At 42.1% G+C, this 24,772-nt stretch overlaps 1 protein-coding gene across 2 annotated transcripts in view; it reads left to right on the forward strand.

Annotated features, from left to right (window-relative positions):
* The window catches only part of ABCG1 (ATP binding cassette subfamily G member 1), a 113,173-nt gene that overhangs the window by 74,045 nt on the left and 14,356 nt on the right, over window positions 1-24,772 (forward strand). For both annotated transcript variants that reach the window (XM_069202602.1, XM_069202603.1), the window contains exons 6-12: window positions 650-795; window positions 1,725-1,848; window positions 4,144-4,258; window positions 12,907-13,055; window positions 14,165-14,263; window positions 20,559-20,727; window positions 22,818-22,918. In XM_069202602.1, the coding sequence (XP_069058703.1) occupies window positions 650-795; window positions 1,725-1,848; window positions 4,144-4,258; window positions 12,907-13,055; window positions 14,165-14,263; window positions 20,559-20,727; window positions 22,818-22,918 (903 nt within the window). The remainder of the gene's footprint in view (window positions 1-649; window positions 796-1,724; window positions 1,849-4,143; window positions 4,259-12,906; window positions 13,056-14,164; window positions 14,264-20,558; window positions 20,728-22,817; window positions 22,919-24,772) is intronic.

Raw genomic sequence — 24,772 nt, forward strand, 5'->3', positions numbered from 1 at the left:
CATTTTTGCTAACACGGATTGTCATGGAAGGCCCATGAAAGATTAAGAATGTGTTTTAGTGCTGCAGAATCTAATCCATTGCTGTTTATAGAATCATAACCTTGTTGTTGGGGCCTTACACTGGGACATCTCGTTTTCAGGTCAGTCATAGACATTGCTTCATGTGTCGCATCACATTCATAATAAAAACACACACACAGAGACACATACATGCACACATCGGTGCCACTTGGCGCCACTCGCGCACCCGCGTGCGCACACACACACACACACACACATATTCTCAGATTAATTTATGAATTTTTGTGATGTGGCATTTGTTATATTTTCTTTATTTTTATTGTTTTAAATTTTTGGTTCCTATTGCATAAGTGTGCAGAATAAAAACAAATACAATGATTGCTAGTTTACCAAGGCCAGACCTTTTGACTTTGCGAATGCCTGTTTAATATTGCAAGGCTTAAGATTCAGGCGTGATCTCTCAGAGATTTATAAACTTGCAGTGTGTCTGCAATTCTTGTAAGGCTACTCAAATGCCAGCCCTAAAAGAGCTGGAATGGATATGCACCACCACTCATGATGCCACTGCTGAGTGAATTGCTTTCAGGCATCACTACATTTGTTTAACTCTCCCTTTATTCTATCTCAGGTGAAGGAGATTCTGACCGCCCTGGGGTTGCTTTCTTGTGCTAGCACGAGGACTGTGTGTCTATCCGGGGGGCAGCGGAAGCGCCTCGCCATCGCACTGGAACTGGTGAACAACCCCCCAGTGATGTTCTTTGATGAACCTACAAGGTAAATCTGAAAGTCAGTCTGAAATCTGGCCCAAAATCAAATAAGCTTCCTACAACACAGGTACAATGTCTATCCACTATGTAGGAAGTATCTACACAGTAACTTTTTTTGATAGTGACTCGTTATCCTTGTACACACAAAGCAGAAACGATAGAACAGAGAGGTGACAATGTAAATGATGCACACATGGAGGGGAGAATGTTTCTGCTACCATCCCAGCACATAGAATTGAGAATATTACAATATGCCTTTATTGGACTGGAAGTTTCTGTTGCACACCAAAGCGCTTGTGATCACGTCCTCTGAGCCACAGTAACCCGGAACACGGCTTAGATTTTTCAAATGTTTTCCTTCTGTTTTGACAAATGCACATTATGCTGATGCAAGTAGTAATACTCCTGACGACTGTACCACACCGTTAAGTTTTTGGATATTCCCTACTGTGTCTTCTCAGCATCCTGTAAAAAACCTGGCCTTTCCCCAATGCATTAGGCAAGGTGTGCTGGAAAAGGCACAATTTAGCTACATTTTGATGGAGAGCTCTTAGTTAAAGACGACTTCCATTAATCCAGCTGTAAAGGGTGAGACTAACACACGTGGCAGTCTTTATGGTTGATACTAAAACTATTTCTAGGGCTGCTATTGGTTTTCATTTCAGGGCTGATGGTCAGTGCAGTGCACACAGCATTCTAAGTTGAAGAATAGAAACTGATTCAGGTCTGTAATTAATAAATCATTAGCAAAAAGATGCATATTTTTATGTGCATATGTGTACATTTCTTTAGTGTTAATTGTATGACAGAAAGTGCAAATTATGGCCCTAGCCATGCCACTAATAGCTGCCATTGTTTCTCATAGTATGTCTTTGATTTTTATGGGATCGGGAACATTCTCACTAATTTACTTATCACAATTTTTTTTCTCTTTAGTGGCCTGGACAGTTCGTCATGCTTTCAGGTTGTTTCCTTGATGAAGGCACTGGCACAAGGTGGCAGAAATATTATCTGCACCATCCACCAGCCCAGTGCCAAGCTCTTTGAGCTGTTTGACCAGGTAAACCTTTGTTCTCGTTCTTTTTGAGAAGTCCAAAGTTGAATGACAACAAAATGTGAACATGTACTTTATGCAAGGAATAGTGCAGAAGTGTTCTATTATTGTAATGTAGTTCTCATTGTGGATGGGCAAAAATTTTCACTGAACTGCCTAATTAGTCTCTTTAAACATTTGAAAAGAAAATCACGTGATTTGCAGGAAATTACTTCCGCTCACATTGCCCCCGCCCCTTCCTGAGAGCAGTGCCTTTCTTGGGAGGCATTTGCACTGCTTGGTTTTAACAAACACTATTCAGGTTGACCTCTACGTTCAGTTCAGTCTGTTGGTCACAGGGAGGCCAATCAGATTGTTTGACAAAATGGTGGGAGTTTCAAATCAACTTTGTGGTTTAGCAAGACCCCAGGCTACTGTGAGCAGGACATGATGCTGAAGGGGCCGTCATAGGCTCTAACACCCTTTTAAACCACTGGGCTGAGTCCGCATCTCTTACCAGTATAATCTGCAGAGCATATAATGCACACTGGATCAAATTAATATTGTAGTGATAGTACCTTTTCACTCAAACCTAGTCCTCACTCACTATGAGTTGTAAGAGAGGAAGAAGACCACATTTACAAGGGAAAGAGCAAGGCATAAACAGTTTTATGGTTGTGGTGCTCCTGCACCACTACACCAGAAAAGGGAATGTGTTTAAAGCTCCCTGCTTCACCACTGTGCTGTTTGCTGGTGGTACTCTAAGACAACTTCCTTAGGGGCAAATGTGGTCATGCAACATCTCATGTAGGACATGTACAATTCTATATGCACAAATTCCTTTACATTAACATGAACCAGAATTCTCGAATGGTTTCCAGGAGTACTCCTGAAAAACTGTGACTACTAACTATCAACCTTTGAGCTATCTAAAGATTAGTCAGTCTTCTCCTCAGGGATGGCTGGTAACCTTTGAAAGTGTTGGAGCGAGCGAAGTTCTCCAACTCTTCCCAAAAGTCAGAATTAAACAACACCTCCCTCCAAAACCCCAAAATAAAACAACCCCTCCCTCTAAAAGCCCGAACTAAAATAACAAGCATCATGCAACAAAAGCACAAACTAAACCACTACACTAACATGCATTACACTAACATTTGTCAATAAATACACAAGGCCTGCACATCCTCTTGAGTGTTCTTCTGCAGTCCGTGGCATAAAGAGCTCCCCCAGCCAATAAAGATGCTGCTCTCACGCTGTTAACCAGCATGAGAGAAGTGCCAAGATTGGATGAGTGGGTTGGCTGGATGGTACTTTAGGCCCTGGAGGCTTGTGCTTGCTCTTTACCCAAATGTCTAAGACAGTCAGGTTGGAGAGCTGCAAAGTGCGCATGTCAGGCTGCCCATTGTGAGACAACAAGCCAGACTGACATGCACACTTCGGAGTGTCTCTCCAGCAACTGCTCCAGTCTTCCATGCTGCCAGTCAGCAGCAGAGGGCACCCCATTCATTTCTCGTGGCTCTGGGGCAGGCTGACTGCTGCAGCACGCATCAGTGAAAAATAAAATGGCAATTAAATCATATTATTTTTCACATTTATGCAGTGCTCACGGTGGTGTGGGCGGTGACACTCCTCACCCTCATGAGGAAAACGCAGCTGCTACTCCTATACCTAAGAGTAGACTTATAAGTGTAGGTTTTCAAATTTATTTGTGAATCATTCCCAAGGTTCTTAGCCTCAGGAAGCAAGGAATGCACATCTGAAAATACACCATCCGGTTAGGGAGACAAAACTAGGCGAGAATATGTGAATACCTCAATCGCTGGCAGAGCCTCAGACTGCATTTTGTTACCATCTGAAAGTGTTCGCTAAAGTAAAAGGTGACCAACCTTCTAACCCCACCCTAAAGTGAGAAATCTCTAAATGCTGCATACACCCAGGCCGGTGTAATGCATATAAAATGTTTTCACATCTCTTGCTTTGTCACTGTTTTGCAAAGTCCAATCTGTCAATCGTTTATGGCGTGGTCTATGCACTCTAAGTTGAGTTTACAAATACAAGCATGCCGATACGCTTCTACGCACTTAATATTACTTTGTCTGAAAACTTGGCTCTGTGCAGCTGAATTTTGCTGAGATTTTGCTGTGATTTTCATGTAAAAACCTTTATGATGTGTATTTCAAAAGAGACGCTTGCTGGAAACGTTTATAGTTTGTTTGTTCTCTCACTGAGTCCATGGAAGCTTTCCTGTGTGTATCAGTGTCTTAGCCTTAAGAGTCCAGGTAAACAGACACCTCAACCAGATCCGTTTGTTTTCCACTTCAGCTTTATGTGTTGAGCCACGGACAATGCATCTACCGTGGGAAGGTTTCAAATCTCGTCCCTTACCTAAGAGACCTGGGCTTGAACTGTCCAACCTATCACAACCCTGCGGATTTTGGTAAGTGATGTGGCAAGCAGTCTGCCTTGTTTCTATTCCTTGTGCCAACTTCTTTCCTGCTTCATATAATATCTGCTTGTTTATACCTGCCTTAAGTGCCAAAACTCCAGATGTACTACATGAAATAGAAGTGGGTCATACCTCACAATAAAGTCTTGCTGCATCACACTAATAAGTATGCATTGGCAGAAAATTTATACTTTGATATGTAAAGGTCTGTTTAAGTATAGGCTACATAAATTGTAGATACAGCAAGCAGTACAAATTTCTCTGAAGAGTTAGACAGGTGATTTCCACAGATCATTATGTTTTTGAGGTATAGTATCAGAATACCATGGACTAAATATAATCTGATATATTTATAGTTCACAGAAATATTGCTGCATGGAGTTGACACCCAGTCTCAAGATATATTTGTAAATTATATTTAGGATGTGACATTTATGTGAGATGCTACTTTTGTCAGTGATATTCTGTCATGTAACCATTTTTGACAAGACATTTTTGACAATACATTTTGAAGAGCCTGAAGAGTGGTGGGGTGTCCAAGGAGAAATTTAACTAGGACAACAAAAGGATATTTGTTTCTGATGCACAAATTGATTTTGAAGAAGCAACTGGATTATTATGCGCAGTTAAAGGAGTCATCGCTCCAGAGTGCTAATGACAGATTCATTGTAGACTAAACGAAAATTGCAGAGATGGTGCAGTGACTCAACCACAAATGCTGTGAAGGCAGATGCAGAGGCTTAAAGTTTGTATAGAATGAGAAGAAAAGGAAGAAGAGACATCCATTATAACCAATTAGATACCAAATGTGTATTAATGCAGTACTGATGATATGTGTTGCTAGGGAAATGGCTTAGGAATTATGTTTTATGATATACACTTAAGCCCTCAGTATGACTTTTGCAGTCTTTTTGAAAGACCGCCAAAGCTGTGGGTGCCAGAAGACCACCAGTGCTGGTGGTCTTCCCCCCACCATATTACGAGTACTGCAGGATTTCCGCCACATTTTGGGCAGAAATCCTGCAGTAGTTGTGCTGGCAGGTGGAGGCACATGGGCGGTTTCACCACCTTCCTCGCCCCTCCAAAAGGCCTCTACTAGCTGTATTACGACCTGTAATATGGCCTGGTAGTATCCTGATAGTGGGGCGTTGCCGGTGGTGGAAGCACTTCTTCCCGTTCCCTGCCGGACGACCTCCTTGCCGGATAAGGTAAGTCGGGCGTCTGACAGGGGAGGGGGTGGAAGTGTTGTGTGTGCATTTGTGAGTGGGTGTTTGTCTGCGTGTGTGTATGCGTGTTTGTCTGCGTGTGTATTGCTGTTTGTATGGGTGTGTGCATGCGTGGTTGAATGTGAGTATGAGTGTTGAAGTGAATGTGTGTATGAGTGTTAAAGTGAATGTGCGTGTGAGTGTTGAAGCGAATGCGTGTATGAGTGTGGAAGTGAATGTGTGTATGTCAGTGTTGGTGAATGAGTTTATACGGGGTGCATGTGGGTGTCTGTGTGCATAAATGCGGGGAGTGGGTGAGGGCTGGGGGGAGGGGCGCTGTACCTGAAGAGGGAGTGGGGGGCACAGTACCTGAAGAGGAGGTGGGGGTTCTGGTATGGAGGGGGGTTTAGGGGTGTTGTGCATGCTGGGGGAGGGGGGAATTCCCTGTCACCTGTAGCCTTTCCGCCAGGGTTTTCGTGGCGGTGCTACAGAAACCCTGGTGGTGAGCCGGTTCAAAATACTGCCGGCAGTCTTCATTGGACTGCCGGGTCAGAGATGGTTATCTCCAGGTAGTCTGATCGGGGATGCGGCGGGTTGGCTCCTGCCCATAATGTGGCAGTCTTCACTGCCAGCCCTTCGGCGGTGAGACCGCCACCGTGGCTCTGACGGTCGTAGACCGCCATGGTCATAATGAGGGCCTTAGTATTAATGAAGGAAAGTTCTTCAACGGGCTATTAGTCAGAATAGTAACTAGCAAAATATTGTCTGTCATAAATACTATGTTCTAAATGTCATTTGGAAAAATATTGTCCCATTTAGAGTAGATTTTTATCTATTATCTATTAACTTCAATGGGCGCTTTTTCTGGTAAATGATAAGTGTTACACAATATTTGTTTCAGACGATGTTTTGACTGCAGTTTGCTGGTATTACTTCCTTTGGCAATCATGTGAAGATCATGCCTTACCGCTAACTAACAAAATGTTGGGAGAAAAATGAGTTAAGGGAATCGACCTGTAGTGCAAGAGCTGTGTAACCTCTACAGTGTTAGGCAAACTAGATGAGAGTGGTGGTCTTACCACTGTATTGCCTCTCCCATCACTCAGTGATAATGGTAAATGGAATAGTTTCCTTACTACATCTGAATATATGGTTTACAAATATATAACAATATTGAGAGCTCTGTTTAAAGCAACAAAATCAATGAAGTGACTCAGGTCCATTAACGCTAATCAAACATTTATTGACTGTCTTTTTGTTTCTCCTTTTTTAATTTAGAACATTCTACCCTCAGTCAATCTAATAGGAATATAGCCCTCTGCCTTTTGGTTATTCCTATTGGTAAAGTCTACTTTCATTTGGATAGGCCCTCATCTGTGGCTTGGGCCTACAGCTCAAGAAGAGGGAAGTTAACAACATGTATAGATCCTGATCATGCTCTCTTTTCATGTCACGAAGGTCAAAACAATTGTATTTAACCAGGGAACGCAGTGCAGTGGGATCCAATCTAATTGCCCAGACATTGCAAGTATGCTCCTCTGAGATTAACTTAGTTGGGAGGTACTCTGAGAAAACGTTCCATTTGAGACCTTTACACTAAAGCAAAATGTGTGAATTCCGTGTTTTTTGCCAACGTGTTTCCAGTAGAATGTTGTATTGGGTCACATACACTTTCACTGATTTCACACTAAATTAAATAAAGCTGTAGTCAGATCCAGAATTACCCCCCTCCCAGTATTGCCCAGTTATAACTACGGCCACAGCCCTCAACACAGCACAAGCAAAACAGATACATATGTATGCTTGTTTGTGTTGCAGGTTCTAGCTGTAGTAGTGGTCTGTTATGGGTACAATGGAGTTGATAGCAGTACTTAACAATTTTGCATGATTTCATTATTTTTGTAAATCGAAACTTCTTGTAAAATTTGTTTCACTGTTGATGTTGTGCAATAATAATGTCCCTGCATCTGCTGAAAAGTAGTGCTATTTTACAAATTGAATATCCCACTGCTGTTACAGTAATCACTATTGCACTCCAGCTTTTTTAACGCATTGACATTTTCACTATTAAAGGACTTTATAAGTTATTGAATCTCGGCACCAAAGACAGACACTTTTCATCACACATTACTGCGTATTTTATCACCCTGGGATGTACCCACATGTCCAGTCTTCCGTGTGATGACTTACCACATACCTGAGTAGTGTATTTGAAAATTGTGTAGCATGGAGGCCAGAGGTGTTTACAACACACTCCCTGAGCATCTGGTGCCTTTTTAAATTTTGGACCTCTATATGTGTTATTATTTGCGTCTCTAGTTGTCAGAGGTATGCACCCTGTCCAAGTAGGGGCCACCATCCTAGTTAGGGTAAGTCACAGCACAACCCTAATAATCATGTGCTCACCCTCGGGTAGCTTAACAAAGAACAGGCAGGCTTAACTTATAAGGCAATGGCTAAAGTATTTGTGTGATAACTCATACAGTAACACAGTGAAAACACCACAAAAGACTATTTATCTGATTAGCATAAGACCAAAATGGCAAAAACCCATCCTTTGGAAGTCGAGATATGAATTTTGAAAGATTAAATGTGAAAACAGTGCTTAGAAGTCACTAGTGGTCAAATGGTTACTTGAGGTCGCGAGGGACTGGTGCAAGTCCAAACTTCAGTCCAACAGCAATGGAGGGTAGGCCTGCTACAGAACCCATGCAGGGTCTGCAGAAATGGTACATTGGATTCAAAAAAGCGTTGCCGCTGAGTGCCCGATGCTTCACTATTTTCCATTCAGGCGAGTGGACTCACTGCGTTGTCCGCGAGCTCCATGAAAGTGTATGCGTCGTTGTCAGACTGCGCAGACCGTTGGTGGCAAGCCGCCCAGGCTGGGGATCCGCTGTTGTTGGGCAGCCACTGCATCGATGCCAGGAGCGATGTGCCAGTTTTTCTCCCACACTGGAGGCGATATGTCGCTTTTTGCAGAAAGTTGCTTGAAAGCCCACTTATAATGCTCAGACCTCGGAGGGGGCACCTCAGGCAAGGGTGAGACTCACAGAAGCAGAGCCCAGCAGCACCAGCAGAGGTTTAGACAGTCTTTGATGTCCTTGAGACTGCAGGAGAACATGGGGCAAACCCTTGCAGATCCCTTTGATGGGAAGGCAGAGTCCTTCCAGCAGGGTCAGAGAGCAGCAGGCAGTAGGGCAACAAGCAGAAGAACAATCCTTTCAGGACAACAATCTAGTTACATCCTTTGAGCAGCACCACAGTTCTTTGGACAGAGGTTCAGTTCCAGGTTCAGAAGAGTCTGATTTGATGGGGTCATAGACCCAGTACTTATACCCAAATGTGCCTTTAAAATGGGGGTGGACTACTAAGAGTGGTTTTGAAGTGCACCATCTCCCCTTGCACAGTCTCTCCAGACAGCCATAAACACAGAACACTCAACTGCATCTGCATTCATCTGCATACTGATGGGTCTTCCTGGGCAGGAAGGGTGGAGAGGCTCTCACTTACACTTCAAAGGACTGATAACTCCCCACAGATCTTCTGGCAGACAGGACTGGGCTGAAAAGGGAACTGGTGCAAAGGAATTCCCAGTGCTGGCCTATGAGAGGAGCAGACTTCACAATAGTGATAAATGACTTTGGGAGGTTTTCACTAACAGGACATGTAAAAGTCAAAAGTATATGTCCTGCCTTTTAAATATACTGTACCCTGCCCTTTATGGCATACAGGGCCTACTTTAGGGATGGCATATATGTAATAAAATGGGAGTTTAAGGCTTGGCAAAGGGTTTTGAATGCCAAGTGGAGGTTGCAGTAAAACTGCACACATAGGTCTTGTAGTGGCACGCCTGGGCGTGGTCATGGGGCTATCTATGTGGGTGGCACAATCAGCACTGCAGGCCCACTAGTAACATTTAATTTATAGGACCTGGCCACATGTAGTGCACTTTACTAGGGACTTATAGGTAAATTAAATATGCGAATTGGGTAGGAGCCATTGTTACTATGTTTAAGGGAGAGAACAGAAGTACTTTAGCACTGGTCAGCAGTGGTAAAATGGGCAGAGTCCTCAAACCAGCGAAAACTATATCAGAAAAATGGAGGGAGGCAGGCAAACAGTTGGAGGGAGACCACCCTAAGGATGTCAGGTCTAGCAGTATGCCTATACATATTTAAATATAAATTTCAATATAAAAGAATAGCTGAACAAGATTCCACTATGTTTGACAAAACACAGAAAAGGGTTGTCTGAGCAAACATGAAATTAATGCCAATTTGTTCAGCTGCATTTTTGCTACACGGTGCCAAATAATTGATGTGAGAACTTACTAAGCATACTTTCAACAGAACTCTCCCCTTATAACTTTGCGGAATCAGGACTAAAGTTCTGAGCTCAGAAATTGCTTTTGCTATTAACTAATTTAACTATAACTAAAAATGCACAACTAAGGCTGTGTTATGGGTTTTGCAGCTTCGTTGGGCAAGATGAGAAGATGCAGTGTGTGGATGAGTCGTACAGTGCTCAAAACACTGTGGTACAAAGAGCTGTGGTACTGAGTGTAGATTATGTGCATAGGTCACTTTATGCATACATAGGCCACTTTGCAGAGAACAAGACCTTTTATTGTAGCCACTTGGCCAGTGGGATTAGACGCTAGACATTCTTAACTCTCAAGCAGTGGGATTTGAGACAGGGTGTAACGAGGTGCGGGCATTGAGGAAGACCAAACCATACATCCAAAACCTTGCAGAATGTGGAGCTGGGAGCACCGTTCAAAGCATGGACGAAACATGTGCCTTGCTCACACACCACACTTGATTTGTTTGACATCTGTGAGCTGCAGGGTGTAGGGCAGGGAGACTGAATGGAGTAGGGACAATGGTAATACTGTGAACCCAGAACCTTGTTGCCACAACCTGTACCCTGAACCATGCAGGACTGGTGGCTCAGGACTAGGGACGGATCAAGGCTGCGGGCGCTGGTGGGTAAGGGGAGTGAAAGGTCACACCCTGAAAGGATTTAGGATACCTTCAGGGTGTGGTCAGAGGGTACATTCTGCTTCAAGAGTCCTGTCAGATCTGAGGGCATGGTGACTGGGTGCAAGGCATGGCTGAAAGCAATTTCCTCAACCCCATAGTCCTCTGGGCACAACTGACTGCTGTTCCATGTGTGCCTAGGACAGAAGGATTGGGCGCCGGTGATCGTGAGCAGTCATACCTTGCACCCTGGCCCTGCTTTCCAGGTGAGTGGGGAAATGAAAAAAACGTGTGGATCTTAAGTTAGTCAACCGCAGTGAATATATCTTTAGATGACTCACTATTGCTCACTAGCTGTGTCTGCAGGCCTATGCATAGTGGGTACTGTGGGCAGAAGCTAAAGAATACTATATGAGAACCAAAGTAATTCACTTTGTTAAAGGGAAGTTATGGTTTATTGCTCACACTCCAAACTAATGAGTGTTATACAAAAAATACAAATGACCCTCACAACCTTAGGTGAAAGGATTTTATTGTTACAATATAAAATGTAAACGCCTTCTCAATTTGCTGTTTATGGTGAGCCACACAGTCATAAGTCCTACCTGTCTACTGCTCTTGAACTCACATCTTATGTGGTCGATTACATTACAGATGACATTGATAACATTACTGGTAAAACCACACATCACTGAAACAACAATGAATTGCTCTTTTAAACATCTGTAGATTTCTAGTGTAAACATACCATTGGTTCTCTATGAATAGTTTCTAAAGACAGTGTGTAACTGGGCAATGGATTGCATGGCCTGATTGCAGGTCTTCGTCAAAGGCCAGGCCCCGTGCTCAGATTTCTCTGGGCATGGGAACAGGCCATGCTCAATATACTTGGGGGGATGGGATGCTGAGCACAGGGCTTACTATTAATACCAGAGTTTATTGGACCAGCCAAAAGCTGAGCCTAGAGGACAACAGGGGAAAGGGTGTTGACAACAGGGTCTGTCAAAAGTTCAACAATGTTTTACAGATCTTATGGACAGGGCTAAAATTGGAGCCCACTAAGTAGCTTGCCCACCGTGTATAATTATTGATGACAGTGGTGGTGTCTCAATGTGACAGGTCATACACAATGCATTATGGGGATTTTGCTTGTGCAACTCACCATATCTGCCAAGTATAAGCGTGTTTAGCTCTTTTGTAGCAACCATAAAGCCCCTGAAATATATTTAGAGAATTTCATTTTTTAAGTCTAGCACACATAGGTGCATGCATACACACACATATCCACATACACAGTAAACACTAGGATACCCAGAGACTGACAAAGTTGTCTCTGTAATACACAAACAGGCAGTACAGACAATATTGATGCAAGTGGGTGAACACTATCTCACCTACACAGTTAGGTGAATTCATGTGAAATATGCACAGATAGGTTACTGCCACAAACAGCCAATGTGAACGCTATCATACTTATAGTCAAGTGTATTTAAAATTGTCATGCACACATGCAGGCAGAGCAAACACTATCACACATATCCTGGGTTAGTGTGCAATGTCTATCTTTTCTCTTTGTATTTGTATCTCTCCCTCTCTCTGTCTTTCACACACACACACACACACACACACATACAACATGACATACCTATAATTAAGAGGACCAGCCATTGACCGTAATGAAGTGTGCATTTACTATTCTAACTCCACGCACGCTTTGATAGTAGGGAAGGTTATAAAGCAGATTAAGGCAAATATAACTGCACTTTTAGTTTTTTGTCGCACTCGCTCGAAACTATCTAAACACACTATGGGGAACTGTCCTCCTAACACACCGGTCCTCACAAGGATAGTGTTTGTCTGGAACTGACAGTGTTTACTCACGCTATGAAGACCGAACCGGTCCTCACAGCGCTGGCTATACAGGCCCAAACACACACATACAATCTGTCAGACACACACTCAAATAATTAAACATGTACACAGTTTCTATCTACAAGTGTCAGCTACAAATTTCATGCCCATCTACCTGCCTGTTTCTCTCTATATTGAACTATGAGACGCCAAGTCAAATGGGGCAGGTAAATGAGTCTATTTTCTAATGTTAAAAATAATGTTCGGAGAAATTGTAAATCTAATAAATGTGGGCACAGTTACTTTATCATCAGGGAAGGGGCAAAGGCATGTTATTTACGACACTTAGTTTTGAACATTGAACTGCACAGTGGCACAGCTCTGTTCCTTAAATGAAAGCTGACCTTGGAATATAAGTGATTAAAGAGAGGCTGCTTTGCCTTCACTCTGTAGATGTGATGAACATATCACATGTATTTCAACTTGGTTTTCTTCTTTTCCCAATGTCTGGTGCAAAGTAACCAATTTTACCTGCATTGTTTAATGTTATAAATGTGCCACGCAGCTAGACCTGTAACTCTTGTTCCGGTCTCCTTCTCCTCAGTGATGGAGGTCGCATCAGGTGAATACGGAGACCAGAACACTCGGCTGGTGAGAGCGGTCCAGGACAAGATGTGCGACCTAGACTACAAGAGAGATCTAGCCGGAGATAATGAATTAAACCCCTTCCTGTGGCACAGGCCCTCAGAAGAGGTAAATATGAAACTCTACACAGTGGGCCCCCAAGCACAGGATTGTTAACATTTCTGACACATATAGGCATACATGCTGACATGAACATCTGCCAAGTGTGAATTAGTGTATGGGGAGAAGACTCTGTGCTGATACATATTCATGCCTAAAATGGAAAAATCTGACATTGGGATCACATCAGTGCGGTGGATTACTATGGACCAGTGCTTCCTCTGGGCAAATGGCTGCTGACCCTTATAGTTAGGTGCCTCTCATCCACAGATGGCCCACTTCGTAATAAACCGGATTATACATTTCCTGTCAAAATTACCTTGTGAGTTAATTACACATTGCTAGAATCTGTATCTGATGAATGGTGTGTGAAGTTGAAATGTCACCCTTTGCAAAAATGGGTGACTTTACTTCACCAAAGTGAAATTTAGCTTGGCCCAGTTGTAGTTCTTTAGACGTCAGCTACTGGCAATTGGCTAGCTAGCAGAGATTTGCCCTTTTACTACTCATACTTTACTTATCTCTCAGTGACAGTGTGGGAAAGCTGCATTAGTTATCATTTGGCACTCAAGCACTGTTGCCCAGCCCCGGAAGTGTTGCACTCTATAGTTGCACTTTGGTTGACAGAAAGGGAATGATGGCACCTGGGTTGTAGCTGCAGATGGACAATATTCTATCTTGGTCCTGAGAGTCCATAGAAATGTTTTCCCAATGTCATTCAAAACTTCATTTCATATCAGCTGTATGTTCTATGTAAATTTCACCAACTCTGTGCAGGTATACAGCTTTCCTTTATGTGACCTAAAGATAACAGATTTAATTTACAGCTGTACTAGTTCAGTCTGTGAATTTAGCAAGCCATTTAAATTAGGTAATGATTGCTCTTGCCATATAAGGTGCTACAGAATGACAAATAGCAATTTCAATATATAAATAAGTTAATGTTCTCAATGATTTTAACTACACACTAACCACTAAGCAGATGGTGAGTACAAGAAATGATTAAATGACACAAGATACCATTGGGCTAATCACAAAGCCTCGCTGAAAGTGTCTGGTGCTTGGTTTGTATCATTACCCTGTGCTACTGACAGTGGTCTCTTGGTTGCAAATTTCAGGATTCCTCAGCCGAAGGTTGCCATAGCTTTTCGGCCAGCTGCCTCACCCAGTTCTGCATCCTGTTTAAGCGGACATGCCTCAGTATCATGAGAGACTCTGTAAGTATGCCAGAGATGGACTTTACCTCTGCAACCCAAATTATTCTGCATAGTAAATATGCACTGCTGTCATCTCTAGTGGTTGTCATCAGTCAGAATCTATATGCAAGCAAAAAATAAGCAGAGAAACATGTGGTTGTCAATTGAGATTTGCATATGCAAATATCTGGATCAGAAATCAGGCAACGGCATCCCATTAAAAAGTCAAAGATTGCCATTTGGAGGAATAAACTTACTTTGATACTCTAAACAGTCTTTTGTGCCCACTGTATTCTAATAGAGTTGTTAAATCATCTACCTGATTTATACCTCATGTGCCAATTATTTGCACTTCATTTATTTATTGGTTTATTTATGTCTATAGGATATCGCTAACATGACATCTTCCAGCTGGTTGGAGTATGTGGGTATAACAGTTATCATCCCTTAGTCAGTCTGGGTGTTCTACAGTAAAGTTTAAGATGACGATCCTGATTTAGGGTTTGGTTGACAGGTTGCTCCATCACAGATGTGTCAGATATCGCATCCGCCTTATTACATGTGCCATGGGATTAAATGGACTTGTAATGAGGCGAACAAGTAACTGTTGTGTTTGTGACAAAGTAACATGAACACCAAACTCTAAATTAGACCCGTAATTTGTTGTATCAGAGATTTATGCACACTCTTTTTTGTTAGCAGTTACGGTGCCAGACAGTGGGGATGACAGATGTTGGGTGGGGTCGGTACACAATAGAGGATCATTGTGACTGATGTTTGTCACAGGCACTCAGTATGAGATGTCTGATTAACTGTCACCAATCACTGCTAGCTGTGCTATTGGCTGAAGGTTTGGTACTCTGTTGCATTTGTGCAGTCTGAAGTCCTCATTTTTCTTTAATTAATACCTCAGGTGTGATCAGTTGTTTGATGTACATAAGCATGCACTTCAATGCAAGTTCTTACTGTTGTTTTAAAGATCTATTTTGATTGCTTGCTGTGTTCTTGATTGTGTGCTTACATGCCTTATTCATTTATTTTTTAATCACATAAAACTGGAGAAGTTTAATATCCTGAGAAACTTTGGGGACTGGTTATTAATTGTTGGAAAACTGGGTTACTGTTTCAGGGGGCAGCAACCACAGTTTCAGTTAAGGGGAAGTCACAAGCAAACTCCAAATTAACCTGTGCTTAACACTCGAATAGCTTGGGGCAAAGCAGTCAGGCTTAACTTGGAGGCAGAGTGTAAAGTATGTATGCAGCACTTCACACAGTAATAAGGTCAAACAAACAGCACAAGATAAATCCCACACCAACTTGGAATAATAGAGTAGAATTCAATACATTATTTGAAACAAAAATCCAGTCAGTAAATACAAAGATATGCAAAATTAATGAATTAAGTGAAAGTAGTGTCTAAAAGCACATAGTGCCAACTGTTGTTTTCATGTTCTGCTGGACTGGGACAAAGTCACAAATCCTGATCGACGGGGATAGAGCTCAGGCCGGATACAGGAACCAAGGTAGGCCCACTGTACAAGAGTACCATAACTCCTGGTTGTGGAGCACCTCACATGGTAAAACATTTTTAAAGGTTGGCAGGTCTGACCTTTGTTATATGCAACTGTGGTAGGTAAAACTCCACCTCCCTCATAAAGTCAGAAATAGCCCACCCTGCCAAAACGTATAGTCCTTTGTTTCACTGTCTGTGAGCAATACACAGAGACCAACTGCCGGCTACACCTAGTCATGTGACCCTGGATACAGAAAGCAGACATCAAATGGTTAGGACAAGAAAATGCCAACTTTCTAAAAGTATTTTTTTTTAAAAAGAGGCAAACCCAGTAACCCTAGGACCGTGGTGTATAAATCCAAATCCAAAGGCGTGTCCACTTATAGTACGAAATATCAATATCCAATTCACCCGGATGCTGATGTTCTTCTTCACATCCCAAATCAATTATCTTTCTTATACAGAATAAATCATGCAAAACATTTCATCCTCAGGGACAGACGCCAACTTGTATCTTTTTACGCAATATAAGTGGACACGCCTTTGGATTTGGGGCTACATAATCACGGCAAGTAGGACGCAATGAAAAGAAAGTTATATTTAAGTTGAAACATCTTGTGCTTTTAGGGTGCTACCTGAAAATATAATTTCTATCCTGATGAGGACCCTTTTATGATTGGTTCTGTTTGTGCGGCCAAAACTTTGACACAACATACTCTGGATTAAAATTTGATGAGATAGGTGGCTTCAGGACACCTGGATTGAAGGGGTCCATTTTGAAGCTCGCATTCATTTTTAACTACTTTTTTTGTACATATTGTATATAGCACATGGCACAAATTTGTCACATTATTCACGTTCACTGCTGCCTGATTAGACTGACTAATGATTGTACTGTGTGAAATATTATCTAACTAAAAGGAACATGTTTTAGATCAACTTTGTTGATAAAAGAAATAATTCTTACTGTGGAGGGTAAGGGTTATACTTCCCCCCTTGGGGCCTCAAAATCTATTGTTATAACTTTCTAAAAGTGGCATTTTCAGAATTGTGACTTAATATTTAACTTTACCATTAAAGAGGGCTTTAAATTGCAGTTCGTAAGACACCAAACTTGAGATATCCACCTGCTCCCAATTGAAAGTTATCACTTATTACATGTAATAAGCTAACACAATGTTATCCTGGTAGAGAGGCAGGCCTTGCAGTAGTGACAAACAAATGCAAGCATTTTTCACTAACAGGACGTACATAACTTAAAAGGAACTGCCTACATTTTTAAATACACTGCATCTTGCCCTTTGAGTTGTTTAGGGCCAAACCTAGGGGTGACATATGTACTAAAAATGAAGGTTTAGGCCTGGAAAAATGGTAGTTTAACCTTTACAGACAGGCTGCAATGGCATGTCTGAGTCATATTTAAAGGGCTACTGAAGTGGGTGGCACAATCAGTGCTGCCAGCGGACAAGTAGCATTTAATTTACATGTAGTATCGCTTTATCAGGGCTACAAGTAAGTTAAATGTGCCAATTGGATGAAAGACAATGTTACAATGCTTCAAGAAGAGACCAAATGCACAAAATTACTGTTTAGCAGCTGTAGAGTGCACAGTTTCCTAAGGCCAACAAAAACGAGATCAGCAAAAAATGGAGGAGGAAAACAAAAGGTTTGCGAGAAGAAGTCAGGTCTAACATTTATGTTTTGTGAGGGCACTTGTGTGGTGCAAGGTGGCACGGAACTGAATCAAAACATTGCTTTCATTTACTTACCATTAAAAAAAAAAACTCTGGGTGCAGTGCAGAATTGTGTAGTGCTTCCCCAGCACCTGTGCCACCCTTAGTGAGTCTAGCTAGATCTTCGTGTATTGATGGATTGCATTGGAGATTGCATTAGTAGAGTTGATGATTGTTGTCTCTTTTTAAAAAGGAAGTGTTTTTTTAATTGTAAAACACATCAAAAGTAAAAGGCCTTCATTATGACTGGCAGTCATGTGGTTGATGTATTGCACCAGGTCACATTCAATACCCTGCAGTTTAGAGTTTAAAAGGTGCAAAAAGTGACTAATTCTGAGATTCCTCACTGAAACAGTGTAATGGCCTATGCAATTCATTCTTTTTGCACGACATTCTGCAAGTCTTTGAATTTGTTGATATTTTTTCCATGGTAAATTTTTTGGTCTTCTGACATCCTAGAATTTACAACAGGAAAACATTGCTGAATGTGGCATTACCTCCAAACTGCTGATTCCTCCCTAAACAGTTATTTGTGCAGAAACCGGATTTAAAAGGGCTGCTCATAGTGAGCCTCTTAAAGTATTTTAGAGCAGCACCTAAAAACTTCCACTATGAGCCTTAAAATGAGCGCCCTGGAATGATATCTGTTGTTTTTTTGTCCTAGAATAAGTTACTGTAGTTACCAGGAGCCCCAATTTTTAAGGGGTCGTTAAAATAGAAATAAATGTTTTTGGGAAACAACACACATTAAATGTTGTTTCCTTACTGAGTCTTTGTTTGAAATGTATATTGCGGCTACTTTCATCAATTTGTAATTTCAGTGGTGATGCTGACTCCTGTTAGGATCACATCAATGGGGGTCATTCCGACCTTGGCGGGCGGCTAACGCCGCCCGCCAGGCGGTAACTGCTGTGCGGCCGCCAATGCGGCCGCACTCACGCGGCCCCCATTCTGACATTCCCGCTGGGCCGGCGGGCGCAATGCCGGCCCAGCGGGAATGAGGCCGCAACATAGGAGCCGGCTCCTAATGGAGCCGGCGGTGTTGCGGCCGTGCGACGGGTGCAGTTGCACCCGTTGCGCTTTTCACTGTCTGCTATGCAGACAGTGAAAAGCTGGCCGGGGCCCTGTGGCATGGGCAGTGCAGGGGCCCCCAGGGGCCCCAGGACACCCCTTACCGCCAGCCTCTTACTGGCGGTGCAAACCGCCAGAAACAGGCTGGCGGTAGGGGGGTCATAATCCCCAGGGCAAGGCTGCTTGCAGCGCTGCCCTGGCGGATTATCACTGCCGGGGCTTAAACGGCGGGAAACCGCCGGCCCCGGCGGTGCGACCGCAGCGCTACCGCCGCGGTCGGAATAGGCCAGGAAGCACCGCCAGCCTGTTGGCGGTGCTTCCGTCATTTTAGCCCTGGCGGTCTCGGACCGCCAGGGTCAGAATGACCCCCAGTATCACTAAGAGGACTTGTAAAAAGACTTCACACGCTTTTAAGATTAGGATGCATGGTTGATACCATTCTACAGTCATCAACATATTCAATGTGGTTTAACTACAGGTTCCAATTAGTCTCTCTTGGGAAGATGTAGGATTGAGCTTGCCATGATTTGAAACTCTGATTGTTCTCTAGAAAAAGGGGGGGAATTATTACTTTGCGCGGAATAGAAAACTTTTGCATTTCACAAAGTTGTGAAGTTTTTCTGTTTCGCTCATATTTGTTTGGGGGATAGTTTAGGATCAGGAGAAATGTTTTTTACAATATTTATTTTGTAGTTTTTACAGTTTTAAGTAGTAGATTGATTCACTTGCTATTTGTTTATGTGAAGTTCATGAAATTGGCAAGCTTTTTGAAAAAAGTTTACAAAGTTAAGAAAGGCAAGGCCCTACAACATCACCCAGTCCTCTGTATGTCAACGACTCTAAGCTTTCGTTGGCAGTCCTGTCCTTCTGTTTGGTTGATAGTTATATTTAACAGGGTTTTTACTGCTTGTTCATTATTATTAAAAGCATTTTCCTATCAAGTCTAATTCAGTTCTGGAAAATTCAATTTCTGAATGTTTGAAGAGCAGCTTGGGTGTGCATTCACTGGGCATGAGGCCAAACTTGGTTTCTGTCTTGCCCCAGTGAAATAAAACTAAGGCCCATATTTATACTTTTTTGGTGCCGCATTTGCGCCACTTTTTGATGCAAAAACGACGCAAACTAACAAAATACAAGTGTATTTTGCAAGTTTGCACCACTGTTGTGTAAAAATATGGCGCAAATGCGGTGCTAAAAAAATATAAATATGGGCCTAAATGCCTGCTGAGTCGAGTCTTTCTTCTGAGTCCTTTCATAGGCAATGTGATGACAGTTGGGAGTTCCCCTTCACATGGTTCTGCCAGGTAGCTGTTACCATACATTCCTGGTGAATCCACCTTCTAAATCACTCGATTACATAGTAGTCCACAGTGGTTTAACTCACATCAATGTTCACTTTGTGGGATGCATTTTTCTCACTGTGGATGTATGAAAAGTTAACGTTATTTCAGATGTATCTGATTGGTGTGAACAAGCATTTACAAAAAACTCAACCTTAATGCGGGGGTCAGGGGTGCAGAGCTATTAGATTTTCCAATGCTTGTTTGGTATTACCAATGTTTGTAGCCACAAAAAAATCCAAGACGTCCACTGTATGTGCACACATAGGATAACCATGTTTGAGCAGTTTTTCATAAAGCAAAAGTAAAGGCATTTCATGATGGTCATCATTTCTACATATGCACTCGTGGCCACCTTGAAATTATTTAAAACCAATGAACTGTGGCCACCTGCGGATTTTTTTTCTGTACATTTATTTTCAAATAATTTGTTACAAAAATCACCTATTACAATTAAGAAAATGTACTAAAATGCTTTTCATTGTGTATTGATGCTATTACATTTCCTGTACTCACAATTATTATCATCGACTATCAGAAGCTCTGGATTTACTACTAATACGAATCCATAAACTCTGGCTCTGATATTCTAGTTATTGTTGAAATGTGTTTCAGCTTATGACGGGAAGTGTGATTGCTTTTCACTTGTGCCTTTTTAGGTCTTGACGCATTTACGGATTTCTTCACACATTGGGATCGGGCTGTTGATTGGCCTGCTCTACTTGGGGATTGGTAATGAAGCTAAGAAAGTCCTCAGCAACTCAGGCTTCCTCTTCTTCTCAATGTTGTTCCTTATGTTTGCAGCTCTCATGCCTACTGTTTTGACATGTAAGTAATAGTGACAGCCTGCAACCTAAAGAGGCAAAATCCAATCTGATAAATAAATTATGGTTTAAGTAAAGCATTTGGGAAACTGCTAATTCTGCACACTTTTCCTTTTGAGGGTCCCAAGAGGTTTTCCCATCATTTTAGAGAAACAGTTATCTCCTTTGTGTGCTGATGTGATCGACATTGGACTAGCAATTTTATCAAGGATTATTTTTTGATGGATGTTTACTTAACTAACAAATGTATCTGGGGTCTCCTCATTGAACCTTTACTGTCCAGTTGTTGCTAGATAGGGGAAGATTACAACTTGCTGGGGTGATCCATTCTGTTTCATTGTAAGCTTATTTCAGAGTTGATGGTCCCTCTCTGAAGACATTTAGATTGTAAATTCAGACTGATGGCTGCTTGTTTATTATTTGACATTTGTAAAGGGTACTAGTGTGGCTCATTTGGTATGTGAGATATGACACTCTGCTTCCATAGTTTCAAGACCTCACTCATATTACCTGGATTGAGACACGGCTAATGCTTGAAGATATAGATTATTGCAGGGTTGTAGCTGTAGAACAGAATTCAGAGCTGATTTAGCAGCTTCTTATTGGTAAGAACCTAAAACAAAGTTAATCCAAGGAGCAGTGCTTAATTAGTGCTTGTTGTTTCCGGTGCGGGCACTGGCTCTTATGTTTGAGGGCTGGCACTTATTTTTCTGCCGCAGACATTTACTCCGAGCAAAAGACATATGGGAAAGACAGAGGAAGAGAAAAACGAAAAAACGTCACAAAGGGAGAAAGCAGAAAGCTGCATGAGTAATCTGAAGGGGCAGAGAGTGACTTTAAATGGATTGAAGAGGCCCGCGATGGCTTCAGGATTAGGCTGTCTCAGTATTCCGTGTTTGCGCATTTAATTGCAGCAGCCGGGTGTTTAAGAGGAGGGCTTTGGACACCGCCACATTTTTATTTACAAATTAAGCTCTGCTAAAGAGATCTTGTGAACTACAAACATAGACTAAACATCCACGAGATACTCCAAAAGAGGAGATTTTTCTTCTAAAGGTGTATAATAGTAAATTATTTAGATTTTATTGTAAATGAAATCATGGTTTGCAGTAACAAAAACTAAAAATACAAACAATAAATAATTAAGATTCACTAAACCGTTTTTCCTGTGAGTTTGCAATTCTGATGCACAGGGTGTTAGGGAATTTTCAAAAGCATATTGTGTTGTTGTGCTCCATAGCTATTAATTTCCATATCTGATTGAGGGCATCCCCAACAGACACTGGATTCCTTGGGGTATATTTATGAGAGGCTTCCACTGCCAATGTGTCACGTTTAGTGATGCAATGGCGGTGCAAACCTTTCAACCATATCTCTGATGCCACGCAATGCCACTTTGCGTGGATTTGTTTGGCCTTATAGATATGGTGTAAGGCACGGCAGCGCAAATCAGAACGTTGCCTTACTGTGCGTTAGGGAGGCATTGCGGTGGGTGTTCCCACTCAACACCCATAGATTTTTGACCCACCCCAGATTTACAAGGCTATGTAAAACTGGGGATGCATCAAAACCTTACGTCTCCTAAGGGGAGGCGCAATGTGGAGAGATATTTTTTCGTTCTCCTCGTTGTTTCCTCTTTCAATGTGTGCTGCATTTCTGCAGCACACATAGAAAGAGAAAAAAGCCTCCCAGAATTGTTTTTGTTCTGGAAGGTATCCCTTCCTGCATAAAAACAATACCCCATGCAACGCAGACACTCTTGCACCATGGTGCAAGGGTGCCTGCATTGGTGCTAGGCAGTCGAAACTGTGCCGGCGCAGGGGTAAAGGACAGGAATGCACCATATTGCATAGATAGACACGTTCCTGCCCTTTCCCTTTGATGCAGGGCAGTGCAGCAAGGTTACTTGCTGCACTGCCCTTCTTCAAAGCCAATAAATGTTGACCTATATTGGTAGAATAGTGGACTATCATTGTTCTGACTGTTCCGAGTACCGCAGTTATTGTGACGTGTTTTCCTCTCATCCTCATATTAGCACATGAGAAGAACATTTGATGTTTTTTTTGTTTTTTTTCTGTTTTCTCTTTTTGATAGTTCCTCTTGAGATGGGTGTATTTCTTAGAGAGCATCTGAACTACTGGTACAGTTTGAAGGCCTACTATCTGGCAAAAACTATGGCAGACGTCCCATTCCAGGTAAATCGCCTGATAATGCTATGCTACATTAAGTTTTTATTAATCATTGATCCAGTTTCCTAATAATGTAAGACTAACAGAATTCAAGTATCAGTAAATTTACTCATTGTTTTTGCTGTCAACGTGCAGTTTCTCGTAACATCAAGAGATTAGTACAAGTAATGGAAAGTGCTATTTAACTTCATAGAGTAAAGCAGCCAATGGGCAGAGCATGGACAGAGTGTCACACCAGCATGTACCTGTGGGCTAGACTAATATTCTGCCACTGATTGAGTTGCATTGGTCCTGTAATAGTAAGTGCTGTAAGTGCAGGCTGGTTCACAGGGCAGCCATATTGTAAAACAAGTGTTTTTGATTTTCTGGACCGATGGGCAACCTCAACAATGACCCACAATATGTATATACTCCCTCAAGGAGTCCTTGAAAGAATGGGCAATCTAAGCTTTTCACAGTTGATCAGCACCTCCACCCACACTGCAAGCTGTTTTACCAAGTTCAGAATATGACATACTCCGATCACATTCACATTCATTTCGCAGTCCCAGTTAAAAGCTGTACAATGAAAACTGCAAAATTACAAGAACCCATTCATCTCCTGGGTGAGAAATCCAAAAATTCAAACCAGGGTTCCCTTATAAGCTTTCTGGGAACATCGTTAGTCCCATGCACTGCTCTTTTAATCATCCTGAATCACCTTTTGCTAGCTGCAAAAGCATCCTTGATCGGCTATCCCCTCTCACAGGTGCACAGGATAATAAATGCTTTTGTAGATCTCTAGCTAATGAAACATAAAGACATTCAAATTAAAAGTTTCTGGAAAATGCCCCACTGTCTCTCTAATACGTTTATGAACACTTCACTCAAATATTTCGAGTAATCTCAAATCTCTTAAAAGGAACCTGAGTAATCACACCTGGTACATTGCTTTATTTCTGTCGGAAATATACGTAGAATGTGTGCCCTCCCAACAAACCGTGAGTTAGGAAGAAGGAACAAGCTGGGTAAAAACATTTCTGTAACCTCAATGCACAATATATTAATGCAAGAAAAAATGTTCCTCACCCGAACTTTGAACCCTCTTGCTTCATTCTGGACATTAGGAAAATAGAATCCACTTTGCTCACTTTGCGTGCCTATGTGATGGCACTTCTAGAGGAGCATGCCAGTGTATTTCTACGGGGGGTGGGAACAACATGTCTCAATCCTGGTACCCGCAGGGTTAAAGCATGCTCAAAAAGACTAGAAACTATAGCATCATTGTGGTTGCTTTGAGCTAAAAGTAACAAGCTTCCCTTGTTGGGATGGGTCTTCATCTGCTGCCAGAAGGTTTTCAGTATTGTGGTGGCCAGCTTTGCTATATCAAGACATACAATCCATCCTGAAATAGGATGCCTCACATTTGTAGTATTTGGACCTTGATACTTTATTTTGCTGTTGTGCTCCAGCAAGTAGGAGGACCTGGGAGCGATTGCCTTATGGTGCATGATATCTTCGCGTAAGGTCCTGTTCCCCCTGAGATGCCTCTGTCCCCAGCTGCCATAATCTCGAGCTTCAGGGTTTGCTTGACCCCATGCTGTCACAAAAAGAGGTTACTGACAGGTGAGGTGAGCAATAGGAAGGGAATAAAGCGGAGACCATAACAGCTTCCTTACAAGATTCCTGTAGAGAGAAAACCACTAAATGCTGCTGGACGGCCTTCAGGCTGATCAAGATTTGTTAATATATCCTTAATGCCAGATGTTGTACCCTGAAAATGATAGTTTGCTGTCGTAACCCCAGAGCTAAAGAAGATACATGACTAAAGACAGACAAAACTGACTGTCATCATTGGCAAAGATTCTTGAATTGATTGTC

Source organism: Pleurodeles waltl, chromosome 8 (assembly GCF_031143425.1).
Source record: "Pleurodeles waltl isolate 20211129_DDA chromosome 8, aPleWal1.hap1.20221129, whole genome shotgun sequence".
Classification (NCBI taxonomy): Eukaryota; Metazoa; Chordata; class Amphibia; order Caudata; family Salamandridae; genus Pleurodeles; species Pleurodeles waltl.